General features: G+C 39.5%; 2 protein-coding genes across 2 annotated transcripts; both read left to right on the top strand.

Moving 5' to 3' along the window:
• Positions 1-5,593: 5,593 nt before the first annotated feature.
• On the top strand, positions 5,594-6,667 carry LOC149231501 (uncharacterized). The gene has a single exon (XM_089381654.1). It carries the CDS (start codon positions 5,594-5,596, stop codon positions 6,665-6,667), a length of 1,074 nt encoding a protein of 357 aa, XP_089237780.1.
• Positions 6,668-10,641: 3,974 nt separating this feature from the next.
• Positions 10,642-15,909, top strand: LOC149231500 (5-methyltetrahydropteroyltriglutamate--homocysteine methyltransferase 2). Its single transcript, XM_089379205.1, has 15 exons — positions 10,642-10,799; positions 11,320-11,699; positions 11,856-11,943; positions 12,358-12,485; positions 12,613-12,804; positions 12,934-13,136; positions 13,235-13,398; positions 13,545-13,625; positions 13,867-14,033; positions 14,139-14,244; positions 14,337-14,587; positions 14,705-14,777; positions 14,920-15,048; positions 15,169-15,390; positions 15,485-15,909. The coding sequence occupies exons 2-15, from the start codon at positions 11,350-11,352 to the stop codon at positions 15,629-15,631; spliced, it is 2,301 nt and encodes a 766-aa protein (XP_089235331.1). The 5' UTR covers positions 10,642-10,799; positions 11,320-11,349; the 3' UTR covers positions 15,632-15,909.
• Positions 15,910-16,484: the final 575 nt, after the last annotated feature.

Genomic DNA, 16,484 nt, shown 5'->3' with positions numbered 1-16,484 from the left:
TGACACGCCGAAGGTCTCCAGGTCGAATTCAGCAAGGTGGTGCACGTTTGAACGTAAAAACCATGCAGAGAAAGCAACAACGTTTTGGCAAAAAAGTATAAAACGCGAAAATTCGGCCAAAATATGGATTTTTTGGGACATTGGCGCCTTTTTTTGGATGACGTCATCGGGTGGGGTCAAGGCCGGATGACGTCAGCATGACGTCATCGGGTGATGTGGCAAGTTGTGATTGGTCCACGGGGATAATGAGGTGGCAGGCATATTAGCGCAGGGGCAGACAAGGGTGCTGACACGACAGCGGGGTGGCACTGACGTGGGTCTGACGTGGTGATGACGTTGGCTGGGCGGATCAACCGAAACCGGAAGTGGTTAGCGGTTTCTCATCGCACCGCTTTTGATACGGAAGCAGAATTGTCAGGCGTACCTCCGATACGCTGTGGGGGTGACGCGTGGCAGAGGCCTGACGTCACCCTCTGACAGATATCGGAAGGTATCTGTGGGACGTCGGGGCCAGTCCGATATGGATGAGGGCCGTCGGATCAAAGGGGTCCGATTCGACGGTTGACGGATCAGTGAGGTGATCGGACGATACGGAAGGGGGGCGGGATTAAATTAATATTTCTTTCGGGATTTGTGCTCGGCGGAAACCTTTGGGATGTGGCGGGTTGTAGTGGTTTTTTAATGCATTTTCAAAATAAAAATAATATGGCGCCGATACTTTGGATAAGTCAAAAAAGTGGGTTTTTATGTGCTTTTTGCAGATGAAGCGGGTTATGGGTAAAAGGGGTTGTTCATAGGGTTTTCTTGGCCAATAAAGGGTTTAACGGGTCAAATAGATTCAGAAGGGAGAAGGGGGGTAAGGCTTAGGTTTCTCAAGCTGACCAGATGTCAATTTGATCCCTGACAGAGAACATATGGCTATAATGCCAAGGGGAGGGATATTTATACCATGTTTGGGGTTTATACACGATGGTGTTATAATAGTAGGGAAAGGGTAACATAGGGGAATTATATAATAGATGTCAGGGGTTAATATAGATGAAAAGGGTGGATGGGGAGTGATAACACTAAGTTTATTTGAAAATCACTTAGCTTAGGGAGTAGATCAAAATGAAAAGAATTTTAGACAAGAAATATGGCTTTTAAAGGACTAAGAACCACCATAAAACCACCAATTCTTCCATGAATCTCAACTGATGAGGGGATGTTAGTAATGAATGGAAAAGGGGAAGATTGGGAAGTTAGACATGCTTCTTTGCTTTGCTGCAACCTGATAGAGAAGAGGACCTTCTCAATCCATTGATTTTGCTTTGTGAAATAGGTTGGCACACCTTCAATTGTAAGGAATGATACTTCTGCAACCCCATCTGCCTACCCATCTATTTGCCTAGCATTTTTTTGTTTCTTCTTGGAGGGTGCACTTAGACTTGCAGACCCTTATTTGCCTTTTCTTTTCTCTGGCTTTTTCCTTTTGATTTTCTTTCTAATGCTACCCTTATTGCTTCCAAGGTCCCAGATTAAGCAGTTGGGAGCCTTACTTCTCTACCTAAGCTACTTGTCTGCCAAGATTAAACAGTTTGGACAGACTTCTTTCTCTATTCTACAACTGAAAATTTAAAACATGGCATGATCCAGATTAGGCTATTGGGTCACCCACAAAAATGAGTCAACAAAGAACTATGTACATACATTGTTTTCTCTAGGAAATATGGGATCTTTGCATCATCAAAGCAGAGCATATTTGGAACTTTCCTTGCCAATCATGAAATATGAAACCTATTGGTATAGGTAGCTAACACTTTCCAAAATATTTGAGCCGTTATGAGATGTTTTCAAAGCAGTGGCTCTTATCGAGTTAGTAATGCAATTGTTTGTAATATATTTATCCATAATGATAAGATGCCACATACCTGAACCAAACAGAGCTATCAAAAGGCTCTTCGTAGCCAAAGCTTTAGCGAACCAAAACAAATTGTTAATGTCCCAACCACCTAAGTCATTTGGACGAGATAAAACCTCCCATCTTACAAGATGTACTCCATTTTTTACCTTCTTTCCAGTCCAAAGAAAACTAAACATTCTTTGCCTTATTTTATTACTGATATACTTTGGAATCTTTGATAGAGTGAGCCAATGCATAGGAATACTCTCCATAACTGACTTAATAAGGATCATTCTCCCTCCTAGAGATAACCAACTGTAACACTAATTCCCTGTTCTTTTCTTAATATTCTTGATAAGCCATAACTAGTCCTCCTTATGATAGCAATTAGGTTTTAGAATACAACCTAGGTATTTGAATCATTTCTCTAATTATTCCACTTGGTAAGGCAAAAATGAGCTTAACACTGAAGTGTTTGCTTGAGCTCTCTATTGTAAAAAGGTAGATTTGTGGACACTCACCTCCATTCCAGATGCTTGAAAAAATAAGGAAATAATTCTAGAAAAGACTTCCTATTCTACAATAGTTCCATCACCAAATAATAATACATCATCAACAAAAAGTTAGTGGGAAATGAAATGAGACTTTTTCAGCTTGATCCCTTTTAATCTGCCATCTCTTCTTGCATGCATAATCAATCTACTCAAACCTTCCACTTCTGACAAAAATAGTATCGAAGAAAGTGGACAACCTTGCCTCAAACTTCTTGAACTGTTGAAGAAACTGGTAGTAGAGCCATTTATTAAAACATGAAAATTTGTTGAGGAAACACACCCCATTAACCAATTTGTAACATCCCAGTCAATTCCAATTTGTAAAAGGACCAGTCTTGAAAAAGACCAATTAACCTTATCATAGGATTTTATCGAATCCATTTTTAATATCAAAGCTTCCAACTTTTTAAACTTGATTGAGTGTAGTGATTCCTGAGCTACACCTATTTCATCATGTATTTGTTTGCTAGAGAAACTAAATTATTCTTGCGAGAACATTTCAGCTAATTTATCTTTGAACCTATTAGACATGACCTTGGTAATGACTTTATATATTAGGTAGGCTATAGAGTGAAATAGGTCTAAAGTCATTAAAATTATTTGACTTAGAACATTTAGGAATCATCACAATAAAGGTAGCATTTAATGCTCTAGAAGTCATTTCTTTTAATATATTCTCCTCCACCTCCTTCAAATATCTTCTCCCATTAAATTAAAAAAAAACTAAGCATAGTTCAATTGTGTGCTCATCGGGACCAGGACTTTTGTCTTTTACAAAGTGTTTCAGAACTTGTTCTACTTCTTCCAATGTGACAAGTCTACCAACTCTTGACGAGTCTTCATTGTAGAAAAACCTCAGATATTTTTGGATAACTTGTAATCGAGTTGATATAGTATTGATACTAGTATCTTTAAAAAGATTTGAAAAATGTCCCTTGTTGCCTTTTCCAAATCTCTTTGAGATTTTTTTATATCACCAACTCCATCCTTTAGCTCCCAAAAAGAAATATCGACTCTTCTTAAATTTGCAAACTTATGAAAAAAATTATATTGCTATCCCCGGACTTAACCCATGTCGCTTTACTTTCCGGTGTCCACAACTCCTCTTCTCCCTTTAAAATCAGAATCTTTCTCTCATCTAAACTACAAAGATGTAATTTTACTTCTTCGACGAAGTTTGTGCCAACAAAGAAATGAAAAACTTAATCTTATTCTTGTTCAATTAACATAAATTCATATTTATTCCCTTACTTTTTGTTAATTCCCATTCCTTTACCTTCTTTTTAAACTCCTTCATCTTAGCAACCCAAGATTCCATGGTAGAATCAAAAGTTCTATAAGACAATTCTTAAACCGTTCTTAATTAAAGAAATGAAAGATTCATCTTCCAACCACGAGAAGTTGAATTTAAAAAGCTAATTAATCTCAATACCTTCAAAATACATTTGTAGAAAAATTAATATAAGATCAGAAATACCTTCAAAGCCAACCCACGAACAAAATATTCATAATTTGTTTGCTAGAACATCAACAATCAGAAAAATTTCAAGTCTCTTAACAATCCCATTATCCCACTCTCCCATTTCTCCGAGTAAGAACAAGGCACACATAAAAAAAAGATTTGCATCAAATCTTGAGCTAAAAGGTCAATACAAACCTTGCGACCCCAAATTTCTCTTGCAGAGGTGAAATTTAGATCTCAACTAAAATCAAAGAGTTTAGATCCCAAGAGAGTGATCCTAAGATAGTCTCCAAGGTAAAGCTCTGATAGGCCGGTGGCATTTCCCGGAGATGAATGACCAGCAGATGAGAGAATGGCTTGAATTGCAATGGAAGCCTATTATTGGGTATGTCCCGATTATTGCCAGATTACTAAAAGAGTGGTATTGCTTTCATTTTCTTAGCACAATGGATTTGGAATCCATTATGAATCATCAATGGGTTTATGGTCGTAGTTTTCTTGCCTTGCATAGGTGGTATTTGGGATATAACCCCCTAAGAAACACGCCTTCTAACAATCTCATTTGGCTGAAACTTCCCGGGCTGCCGCTGGAGTTATGGTCGATAGAGACCTTAACTGAAATTGGAAATGCAATTGGCAGGTGTGTGTATGTAGACCCCTGGTGCCGTGGGAGAAGGACAAGCGTATGGCCTGGATTTTGATTGAAAGATCCTACAGAGGAGGCTTTCCGGAGCATATCGATATCAGTTGGAATGAGCAGTCCATTAGGTAGAGGTTAGATTTCTGGGGTGTACCTTTTTGGTGCGTTGCTTGCCATCTCACTGGGCACCTTGTTAAACATTGTCTGCGACGTCATTTTAAAGGCCGAAAGCATTACGGTCTTACTAAATTCGTGGAGTTGCCTCATAAGATGAAAGTTCCTTCTGAGAATACAGAGAAATCGGCTTCCCCAAAATGCATTTCTCGGCCTTCCCATGATGATGTATGTGATGATGATCATCTACTATCTCCCTCGCCGCCTAAAGCCCCTGATCCATTATCAGATCTCGCCGTCCATGCCTGAGTTGGAAACAACCTCTGATTATGAGACCCTCGTCCTCCAAATCCCCCATTGGAACCATCTGATGATCTTGTTGTTCCTAACCCGAATCCCATTCCTCGGCCTGCAATTGGTAAGGAAGCCTTGCATATTCAGTCTTCATCTTCGCCCCTTTTTCTAAATACTTCTCTTGCTGACCATGGTATAGAATCCCGGATTTCTCCTACTCCTGCAAATTCCCCTAATTCATCGCCTATAAACTCTATTGGTAGTGATTTGGACTACCTTTTGTACAAAAAATCACTTGACCTCAAGCCTCTCACTGTTCATAAGCCTGATATTCCAAAATCGCCTAAGATCAGCCCTTCTTCTGCTAGAAATATCACAGTGAGAAGAAAGAATAATAGGGGCAGTAGGCACTTCAGGGGGAGGGGAGTTGTTTCTGACTGTAGCATCAGAAATCTTTCTTTGGTTGACATTCCTATTATTGACATGTCTGAAGACAGGCCTCTTAGAGCTGGAAAGGCCGGATCGCCTTTGAAATGAATTTCATAATATCTGTAAATATTAGAGGTCTGGGAGCAGACCTGAAATTTTTGGCCTTACAAAACTTTTTTTTATCGACGAGCCCTAAAATCATTTTAATTCAAGAGACCATGCATGCTGCATCTGTTACAGTGTCCTACTTCAGGAAAATGTTTTCCCTATGGCACATCTCAGCGGTTGAGGCCATAGGCCTATCTGGTGGTTTAGCGGTATTATGGGACCCTCATTGGATATGTGCAAAAGCTTACAGCTGCATTGCAGGCATTCTCATTTCTGCTCAGATTAGAGGGCTTAAATGTCATATTAATATATTGAACATATATGCTCCATACAAGAACAGATCGACATTTTGGGAAAGTCTCTTCGCTTCAGAAATTTTTGATGTTGAATCATTATTGATTGCAGGTGACCTAAATATCACATTTAACATGGACGAAATCTGGGGCATCAGTAAGAAACAGGATCCTATTGCTGCCAGGATTAGGAATGAGTTTCTAAATAGAAATTTTATCGACACTCTCCCTCCCAAAATCCTTCCTACTTGGGACAATGGTAGGAATGAAAAGGCTTACATTGCTAAGAGAATCAACAGATTCATCATACATGTCAATTTGATTGAATCCCTGGGCATGCCTTATTCAACAGTCGAAAATGTCTTTATATCCCATCATCGGCCGATCATGCTTGGGTGGAGGGCTATGGGATTTAGAAAAGGCTTCCCATTTAAATTCAATAGACAATGTCTGGAGGATCTTGACTTCAATAGCACTGTATTAAAAGCGTGGAAAGAGATGTCTTCATCAAGATATGCTCCTATCCATATGTCCTTCAATGATAAGATGGATAAAATCTGGAAGATTGTAAAAGAATGGCAGTTTCAGAAAAGGCAAGCGAATAAAAAAGATCTCCGGGATATCCAAAAGGAGCTTGACTTTGTTGCGGAATCTATGGCATATGATTCTTTGTCTTATGAAATGAGATGTCGTATTAAGAGTCCTCAAAAGAAGAAATTGTTAATCTTGAAACAAGAAGAAGCTTTCTGGAGGTTGAAAAGTAGGGCGATATGGATGAAAGAAGGCGACCAGAACTCAAAATTTTTCCATAGATTCGCCAACTCAAGAAGGGAAAAAAATGCAATATGGAAAATCAACGACGGTAAGGGAGGCTTCCTTTTTTCCCAGTAGGATATTACAAATGAGGCGGTGGCATATTTCAAAAATCAATATAGTAGAGTGAATAATCACAGATTTCAGGATATATTATGGGGAATAGACTTATTTCCGTGGATGTTTGATGGTGATTTAAATGATCAAATTTATCAGCCTGTTACAGAGGATGAACTACTTGCAATTATGAAATCATTCAAAAGGGACAAAAGTCCCGGTCCGGATGGATGGTTGATTGAGTTTCTCATCCATTTCTTTGATATCATCAAGGATGACCTGTTGCGGATGGTTGAAGGCACCAGAACGACGGGCAGTATCAGCAAACAGCTCTGCTCCACCAATATCGCTCTCATTCCCAAAAAGGGGGATGCACAGACCTTCAAGGATTTTAGGTCGATTTTGTTGTGTAACATTACCTTCAAGATCGTTTCAAAGATCATAGCTGAGAGAATGAAGGGAGTTTTGTCAGAATTTCTAACAAAAGAACATCACGGTTTTCTAAAAGGGAGAAACATTCATGATGCAATTGCTGGCACACAAGAGGCATTATATGCTATTCATTCAAAAAAATGTGGGGCGATTATTATCAAAATTGACCTCTAGAAGGCATACGATTGCCTAGATTGGGGCTACATTAGGTGTTTGCTTGCAAGAATTGGCTTGAGATCCAATATGATCAATTGGATCATGGCTTGTGTTGAACCTGTGGATTATGCAATCATCATCAATGGCATGCCATCCCCTTTCTTCCGTGCGGAGAGGGGCCTGCGGCAAGGATGCTCCCTCTCTCCGTTGTTATTTATCCTGGCGATGGATACTCTTAGCCTGCATATCAACAAGGCTGTAAATGAAAATATGTGGCGCCCCCTTAAAATCTGCAGAAATATTTCTTTATCACATAATTTATTTGTTGATGATATCATCTTATTCGCCATGTTTTGCAGGGTCACTTGGTTACGTTTCTATGATATCATAAAAAACTTTCAAATGGCTACGGGTTTACAAGTTAACAATGAGAAGTCTACTATCTATCACTATGATTTAAATCCTGAAGATGTTTTATGGTTATCAGAGCTATTTGGAATGAATGCGCAATCTATCAGCTGTGGCATAAAGTACTTGGGCTTCCAGATTAAATCTAATGGTTACTCGAAATCTGATTGGAATTGGATCTTGGATAGATTCTACAGGAGGATTTCTGCATGGGAATTCAGATGCCTCTCCTTGGCGGGAAGAATGATATTAGTGCAATCAATTTTAAACCAACTTGCAGTTTATTGGGCGCATTTATTTCTTCTTAGCGAGTATTATTAATAACATGAATAGATTATCAACTAATTTTATATGGGGGGGTCAAGCTGAAAGGAGGAAATACCATCTCATAAAACTTGCCAGTATATCATTACCAAAGAATATGGGAGGCTGGGGCTTGATTGATTTGCGCTCTTTCGGAAAAGCCCTATTGTGCAAGTTGCTATGGAGAGCTATACAGGGTGAGGGTCCATGGAGTTACATGATTCGGATGAAGTACTTAGGCAGGAAGAGCTTACAGTTTTGGTTCAGGAAAGGTTCCATTGGTGCGTCATATGGGTCTCCAATCTGGCTTAGTTTTCGCAGGATTGAACCGTATTTCTTAAAGAATTTAATCTGGCATTTTCAAACTGGAAGTAAGATACTTATTGGCAAAGATCGTTTCAAATGCGGCGCTGAAGAGTTAAATATACCTGAATCCTTACTGAATTTCTTTCAAAGAAGAGGCATGTTTTATTGGGACAGTTTGATTGTTGGCTGGCAAGGCCCCATCTCGATGTGGAAAGAAGCTGGCGATTTGCAAATGCCCCAGGAGATTGCACATCAATGGGTTCGCATTAGGACGGGTCTTCGGAACTGTGGCATTTTCCGTTCAGAGGATTCTGACTATCTAACATGGAACATTTCGAAAGAAATAAATGTTGTGAGAGTAAAAGAGGTTTATCAACATATGATATTGTAGCAGATTCCCTGCACCCCTGTTTTTCCTCAGATTTTCTGGAAGGATGGCTGCCCATCGAAAATGATCCTATATTGCTTTTCACAACAGAAATTTAACATGGGAGAATTTAATGAAAAGAGGATGACACGGCCCAAATATTTGTGCATTATGCAGATCGAACGAGGAAAGTAATGTGCATTTATTTTTAAAATGTAAAAAAACGAAGTAGATATGGCTGGCATTAGAAAAAGAATATGGTTTTCAGCACTGCTCACAGGATTCAATTTATGAATGGATTCTATGGTGTAGCGGACAGAAAGAAACATGGCGAAGGATTTTTATCCGTTCCATGTGGAACATTTGGAAGTGGCGCAACCTCAACATCTTTAAAGGCTCTAATTCCTCATGCTCGGAAATCATAGATAGGATTTCTGCTAATTTTGATGCCCTCCCACAGAAGTCTACTAATCAAAAAAAGATTGTTTCCGAATTGCAATCAACAGAATGCTCAACTTTCCCATTAGCATTCTTCGACGGTGCTGAACAACTGGGTGTATGTGGATGTGGTTTTATCATTATGATGAACGAAAACATTCATTTTTCCATCCACTGGAACGGAGGTTCTGGCTCCAATAGCAAGGCGAAGGCTATGGCTCTTGCTGAACTCTTAAAATTTTGTCTTTTCCTTGATATTCAACAGGTATCAATATTTGGAGATTCGAAAGTTATGGTCGATTTCTTATCAAGGAAAAATCACATTTTAGTGCCTCACCTGACTGGCTGGATGGATAGGATCAACTATTTCTGAGGCTGCATGGTCGGAAGTTCTATTGGTCACATCTGTAAAGACAAAAATATGAATCTTTTATGAACAAATATATTTGACCAAAATTTCTTTTAGATCATCTCAAATGTAATTATTATGGAACTCTTATATCTCTCCTATAATATATTAATGCTTTTTGATTCTTAAAAAAAAAATCACTATCTTCGATATATTTCCAAAACTCTCCTCTATCATCATAAAGCCCATAGCAATTTACAATTTTTATTGGATATTCCAAAATCTGCAACCCTCGATTCCCACATAACGAGTGAGACCCAAAGCCCCAAAACTTCTACAAAATCGACACGCAAACCAAAACAAATTTTAAGGAAAAAACGTTTAGAGCCCTTTCTCCCGTGACCATGATTTCCTAGATTAAAATAACTGAAAGCATATCTAATAACTCCACTAATCTCTCGAGGGAATTTTGGAACCTGCCCCTACTCCCCTTACATTATACTTTATATATTATATAACGTAGATGTAAATTCTAATTCTTATTTAAAATGATTAAAACAAACTCTTTTAATACATGATTTTTTAATTTTTATAAAATACTATTTTATTTTATTGAGTAAAACAGTATTAACCCACCAACCCACTACCTACTAACCCACTCTGAAAACAACGCTCCTGCTCCCACCCCAACCCATGAAGTGACGTGGCGCTCAACTTTCAAGCTGTCAAACTTAATGGACAAGTCGTGTGGGGAAACCACCAAACCCCATGGCCCCCACGACCGAGTCCTTCTCCACTTCCAAAACTAACGAACCCTAAAATATCACCAACTTATTTTTTGTAACAAAAAAATAAATTATAATTGATCATTAATTACGAAGTTCTGAATTATCCGATGCAGGGGCATTGAGAAACTGGGGACCGACACGTGATGTTCCTTCACAGTCGTCGGATCGGACAAGCTCGACGGCCACGACTGCACTAATAGTTCGAACGGTGTTTATGCCAGAGACGTGCAGCGGAGTCGACACCGCGACCTACCGTACCAAATTTCTCCGGTCCCGACGGAACCGGAGATCCAGACACCGTTCGTAGCGTGGATGCCATCTAAGCTTTCCCCATTTTACCGGTGATGGTAGGGTGATTTGCTACGAACTCACGCATACGGCGACTGGCGGGGCCCGTTTCGGAAGGTGGCCGCCGGTAATTGTTCTTGGTGAGTGTGTCCTCGGCTGTGGCTTCTCCGAGTGGCTATAAAAAATCATTCAGCTTGCTAATTCGAGCATACTCTCCTTCGATCCTTTGAAGGAACAGCAGGAACCTATCTGTTTACTAACGGAAACTCTGCTGGTCTCCGTCTCTGTCTCTGGTTTGCAGCACCTTTTCCTTCAAAGGTATGACCTCTTTCCTTTAATCGGTCTTCTTTATTCTGTCAAATGTCGGGCATTTAGATGCATGCAAAAGGGCGGAGGCAGTGTGGATCTGTTAATATAACGGTTGCTACATAGTGAAGGATCAGATAGCTATTATTCTGTCAAATGTCGAGCATTTAGATGCTTGCAAAAGGGCGGAGGCAGTGTGGATCTGTTAATATAACGGTTGCTACATAGTGAAGGATCAGATAGCTACTGCTGAATTATAACACAACCGGGCATGGCTTTACAGATCTAGGTTTCTTTATTTTTTAACAGATAATAGGTCAGGGTTTTCGCATGGATTTCTATATAAAAAACTTGCATAAACCCTAGACACCGTGGCATGGAGACTTAGTTCATTGATACAGCGGCCTCTCTATTGATATTTATTGCTTGCATATCTGTGTATGATGGTGTTGCATGGGAGCTCTAATCTTGTAACCAAAATTGAAATTCAAGTTTAATCATAATTTAATTCAGGACTTGATCTCACTTGCAGGGAAGTTAGGACTTTTCAATCCCGAAAGCAATGGCTTCCCACGTTGTTGGATACCCTCGCATGGGCCCCAAGAGAGAGCTCAAGTTCGCTCTGGAGTCCTTCTGGGATGGCAAAACATCTGCTGCAGCTCTCGAGACTGTGGCTAAGGAACTGAGGTCTTCGATCTGGAAGCAGATGGTAGCTGCCGGAGTCAAATTGATTCCCAGCAACACTTTCTCGTACTACGATCAAGTTCTGGACACCACTGCCATGCTTGGAGCTGTTCCTCCTAGGTATGGCTTCGCTGGCGGTGAGATTGGATTCGACACTTACTTTTCCATGGCCCGAGGAAACGCTACACTCCCTGCAATGGAGATGACCAAGTGGTTTGACACCAACTAGTAAGTTCGATCCCGATTAACTTGGTCATTGTACCCGTGAACATGGGTTTACACCAAAAGACTGAACTGTGCTGCCTTTCACTGAGGATTCATATGTCTTGTTGATGGGCATTTGGCCATGATCTAAGCAGAATGTGCTGTCTTTGTTCTTTTCAGTCACTACATCGTTCCAGAGTTGGGCCCGGAGATCAAATTTGCTTACTCATCACACAAGGCAGTAGCAGAATACAAGGAGGCTAAAGAGGTGCTAGATCTATACTTCCTCTTTTGTGGATCATTTGTTATTTCAATATTAGAAAGCCAGTTGATGTTTATTGGCCTACACTTGAATTCCAAGTAGGGTTACCGCCTATTAGGAGATTAACTTTGAAATTTCCCCTGCCTTCCAGTTTTCAAAATTGAAATACCCTTTCCCAGTCAGTTTCCGTCTTTTGGTGCCAGTCAATAAACAATATAAATTTCTCTTAATTAAGAGATCTCAAACAATATATTTTCTTTTTCTTAATTAAGAGATCTCGTCCGTAGGACACGTTTTATTGCCCTAGAACTGATTTACTGAATATCATACAACTCAATGGATCGCTAAAAAGATGACTTCCTGTCAGTTCTGCGCTGATATTGACATAGTTTGTTTGGCTACATTGTTTTTTTGATGCAGCTGGGCATTGATACTGTGCCCGTGATTGTAGGACCCGTGTCATACTTGCTATTGTCTAAGCCCGCAAAAGGCGTGGCAAAGACCTTTAATCTTCTTACTCTTCTTGATTCAATCCTTCCAATTTACAAGTAAGCATTTGTTGTAACAAGTATTTGGCTGAGGGCTTTCTGTAGTGGCAGGTTTAAGTTAGCATAGTTTAAAAGAGCAAGTTTTAAACGAGAACACTAATATGTCAAACTTGGCCGTCTTATTCAGGCAAGTTGTGTCTGAGTTGGAGGCAGCTGGTGCAACATGGGTTCAGTTCGATGAACCATCTCTTGTAATGGATCTTGAGGTTCATCAGTTGGAAGCCTTTTCGAAGGCATATTCTTACTTGGAAGCATCATCTCTCGGTGTTAATCTGCTTGTAGAAACTTACTTTGCTGATATCCCTGTTGAGACTTACAAGTAAGAGCCCGTCTTATTTCATCTTTGAAGTTTTTTAATTTGTCAGTATATTTTAGGTATCTTAGCCTCTTAGAAGAATGGATTTCACGTTTTTAGATATCTGATGTTATGAAACATCGATCTTTGCAGGGCCATTACTGGCTTGAAGGGTATCACTGCTATTGGGTTTGATCTTATCCGTGGAACAAAGACTCTCGAACTCATCAAGGAGATTGGTTTCCCTGCTGACAAAATCTTGTTTGCAGGAGTAGTTGACGGCCGAAATATTTGGGCCAATGATCTGGCTGCTTCATTGACCGTTTTGGAAAGCCTTGAGAGCATAGTTGGGAAAGGTATACCTGCATGAATTTTTTTATTTTTATTATCGGTTGCAGCTTATGCAATTTTCAATGCTATTGTATTTGTAATACAATTTCCGGTCTGCTTGCAGATAAACTAGTTGTCTCTACTTCCTGCTCCCTCTTGCATACGGCTGTGGATTTGGAAAATGAAACAAAGCTTGATAATGAAATTAAGTCTTGGTTAGCTTTTGCTGCACAAAAGCTTATTGAAGTGGATGCCTTAGCCAAGGCATTGGCTGGTCAGAAAGATGAGGTATTGCTTCTATTATGAGTATTTGGAATTTGGAATGTATTGGAATGTCATAGACACCTGAATTTGTGAGCATTTAATATTTTTTTTGGCATTTCTTGACTATAGTATGGAGAGTGTTTGAATGAGCATGTTGTTTGCCACTGCAGACATTCTTTGCGGTCAACGCATCTGCACTGGCTTCAAGGAGGACGTCTCCAAGAGTGACAAATGAGGCAGTTCAAAAAGCTGTAAGTGCAATTAATTTTCTGTACGCTTATTGTATTCTTCTCTGTAGTTGGTCATTGATTTTTATCTGAGATCTTGTATCATTTTATACATACGTCCCAAACTCTGTACACAAAGATACTGTAGATGATGATGTTTTGATGTGCACCATCAATAGTGTCTAATACAACCTCGGATTTTACTTGAGCATCTTAATGCACCTTCATCTGATGCTAGTCATAACTTTCGTGATTCTAATTGCAGGCCGCAGCGTTGAAGACTTCTGACCATCGACGAGCTACGCCAGTAAACATTCGTCTTGAGCAACAACAGAAAAAGTTGAATCTTCCAATTCTTCCCACGACAACAATTGGGTCATTCCCACAGACAGTTGAATTGCGTAGGGTTCGTCGTGAATTCAAGATAAACAAGTGGGTTTTGTTTTGCATTGTTTTGATTTGTCAATTGAAATCAAATTTGAAAACGGTATTATCTAGATGCATGGATTTAACAAATAACACCTGATGTTATAACAGGATTTCAGAGGAAGAATATGTTAGCTCCATCAAGGAAGAAATTGCCAAGGTTGTCAAATTGCAAGAGGACCTTGATATTGATGTGCTTGTGCACGGAGAACCTGAGGCGAGTGTCAAATACATTGCATTTAATGCTGAAGCTGTTATAGGGTTTCGAATGGGCAAGTAAAATCTAATTGTCTGACTTTACTGTTACAGAGGAATGACATGGTGGAGTACTTTGGAGAACAGCTTCAGGGCTTTGCATTTACAGTCAATGGTTGGGTACAGTCTTATGGATCCCGTTGTGTGAAGCCACCAGTTATCTATGGTGATGTCAGTCGCCCAAAGGCTATGACTGTCTTTTGGTCCAAGATGGCTCAGAGCATGACTGCTCGACCCATGAAGGGAATGCTCACTGGCCCAGTGACAATTTTGAACTGGTCCTTTGTTAGAAATGATCAACCAAGGTAAGGGCGTCCGAAGTATCTGTCGTAATATTTTGAATTTTCTAATTATTTCCGTCCTTGAATTGGGGACTGAGCATAACTGGTCAGCTAGAGTCACTAATGCAAAGCATGATGCAGATCTGAAACTTGCATGCAAATTGCCTTGGCCATCAAGGACGAGGTGGAAGATTTGGAAGCGGGTGGAATTCAGGTAAATTCCATTACTATCAACTACTGCCAATTGGTTTTTATACAAATATTTAAATGTGTATAAAGACCACTGGGTAGAATATTTAAATGATGTCTTCATATTTTAGAATTGTCATTGAAATATTGGTTTTCTATGACCTTAGGTTATTCAAATTGACGAGGCTGCTCTTAGAGAAGGATTGCCTCTACGCAAGGCTGAACATGCTTATTACCTGGATTGGGCTGTACACGGGTTCCGTATCACTAACTGTGGTGTGCAAGATACAACTCAGGTTTGTGAAAACTTAATTATCTGCAGATGATGCCTGTGACATATTGTGCATCAAGACATTGATTGTTGTCACATACAATTTGTTCTGGGTTGTTAAAGCTCCTGATTGTCTTCGGTGCAGATCCATACCCACATGTGCTACTCTAACTTCAATGATATTATTCATTCAATCATTGATATGGATGCCGATGTAATCACCATTGAGAATTCTCGTTCCGATGAGAAACTTCTCTCAGTTTTCCGAGAGGGTGTGAAATATGGTGCCGGAATTGGCCCTGGTGTCTATGACATTCACTCTCCTCGCATTCCAAGCGTAGAAGAAATTGCAGATCGTATCAGCAAGGTTCTCACTAATGCTCTGAACTTATATGTTGAATTTCATAGGATGGGTAAATTACATATAACTCGAAGCTTAACTGTTTCTTCTGTTTTGCCAGATGCTTGCTGTGCTCGAAACAAACATTCTATGGGTTAACCCTGACTGTGGTCTGAAGACCAGGAAGTACACCGAGGTCATTCCTGCCCTGACCAACGTGGTTGCAGCTGCCAAATTGCTGCGAGCTCAGTTGGCCAGTGCAAAGTGAGGCCATCCCAGCTATCTTCAAGTACTATGAGTGTTGGAATTTTTTTTGTGGTTCTTTTCATAATCAACTTTTATGTTTCTTATTTTCATTCTCATAAGTAGTTGATGTGGCTGAGTGCTCTCAGGGCAGGCTACATTTCTCCATCCAGAATATTTTCTTATTTACCAGTGAATATTAATTGAGTAAACCCTCAAAAGTGTCGGTGCCTCCATTCTCTTTGAAAGGCGAGTTGTTATTAAATGAAGTTTTTCTATCAAACATTGGACAAGATTTGATGATGTGATGACCCCTCTGATTGTTTGAATCAGTATTCCATTTAAAGCATGTTATCTATCATTCTAAGTCTTCAAATTATCAGAGGAAATACAATGAATTTTCGTAATTACGCCCAGCTAGCTTTATGAAATCAAAATTAAAACCACACTTGCAAAAATTACACCATAACGAGCTTTACCCAAGACAAAAATGAAAAACGACACGGACATTAATTTCGCGATTACTAGCTTTATCTAAAACAGATTAAAATAACACAGAAATTCACCCAAGACAAAATGAAAAACGACATTGACATTAATTACGCGATTACTAGCTCTATCTAAAACAGATTAAAATAACACAGAAATTCAATGGATATTGCTGGTTATGTCATAATTAGTTTTAATTAAAGCAATTGCAAAACTACACTGACATTCAATGGATATAGTTACATCATAATTCAACTTTAATTAAAATAGATTGAAAAACTTTAGACATTCAACCTTCAAAGCTTGAGGATTCGATACCAGTCACGGCAATTAGCTTAGAGGCTGGTGCTTACATTCAGCCGAAGTGCCGACAGAAAGGGTTGGCGCCT

The sequence above is a fragment of the Pinus tabuliformis genome, chromosome J (assembly GCF_031772625.1).
Source record: "Pinus tabuliformis cultivar Carrire ecotype Pingquan chromosome J, CPIR1, whole genome shotgun sequence".
Taxonomy (NCBI): domain Eukaryota; kingdom Viridiplantae; phylum Streptophyta; class Pinopsida; order Pinales; family Pinaceae; genus Pinus; species Pinus tabuliformis.
Note: the sequence above shows the minus strand (reverse complement) of the source record. Positions and strands in the feature narration are given on the sequence as shown.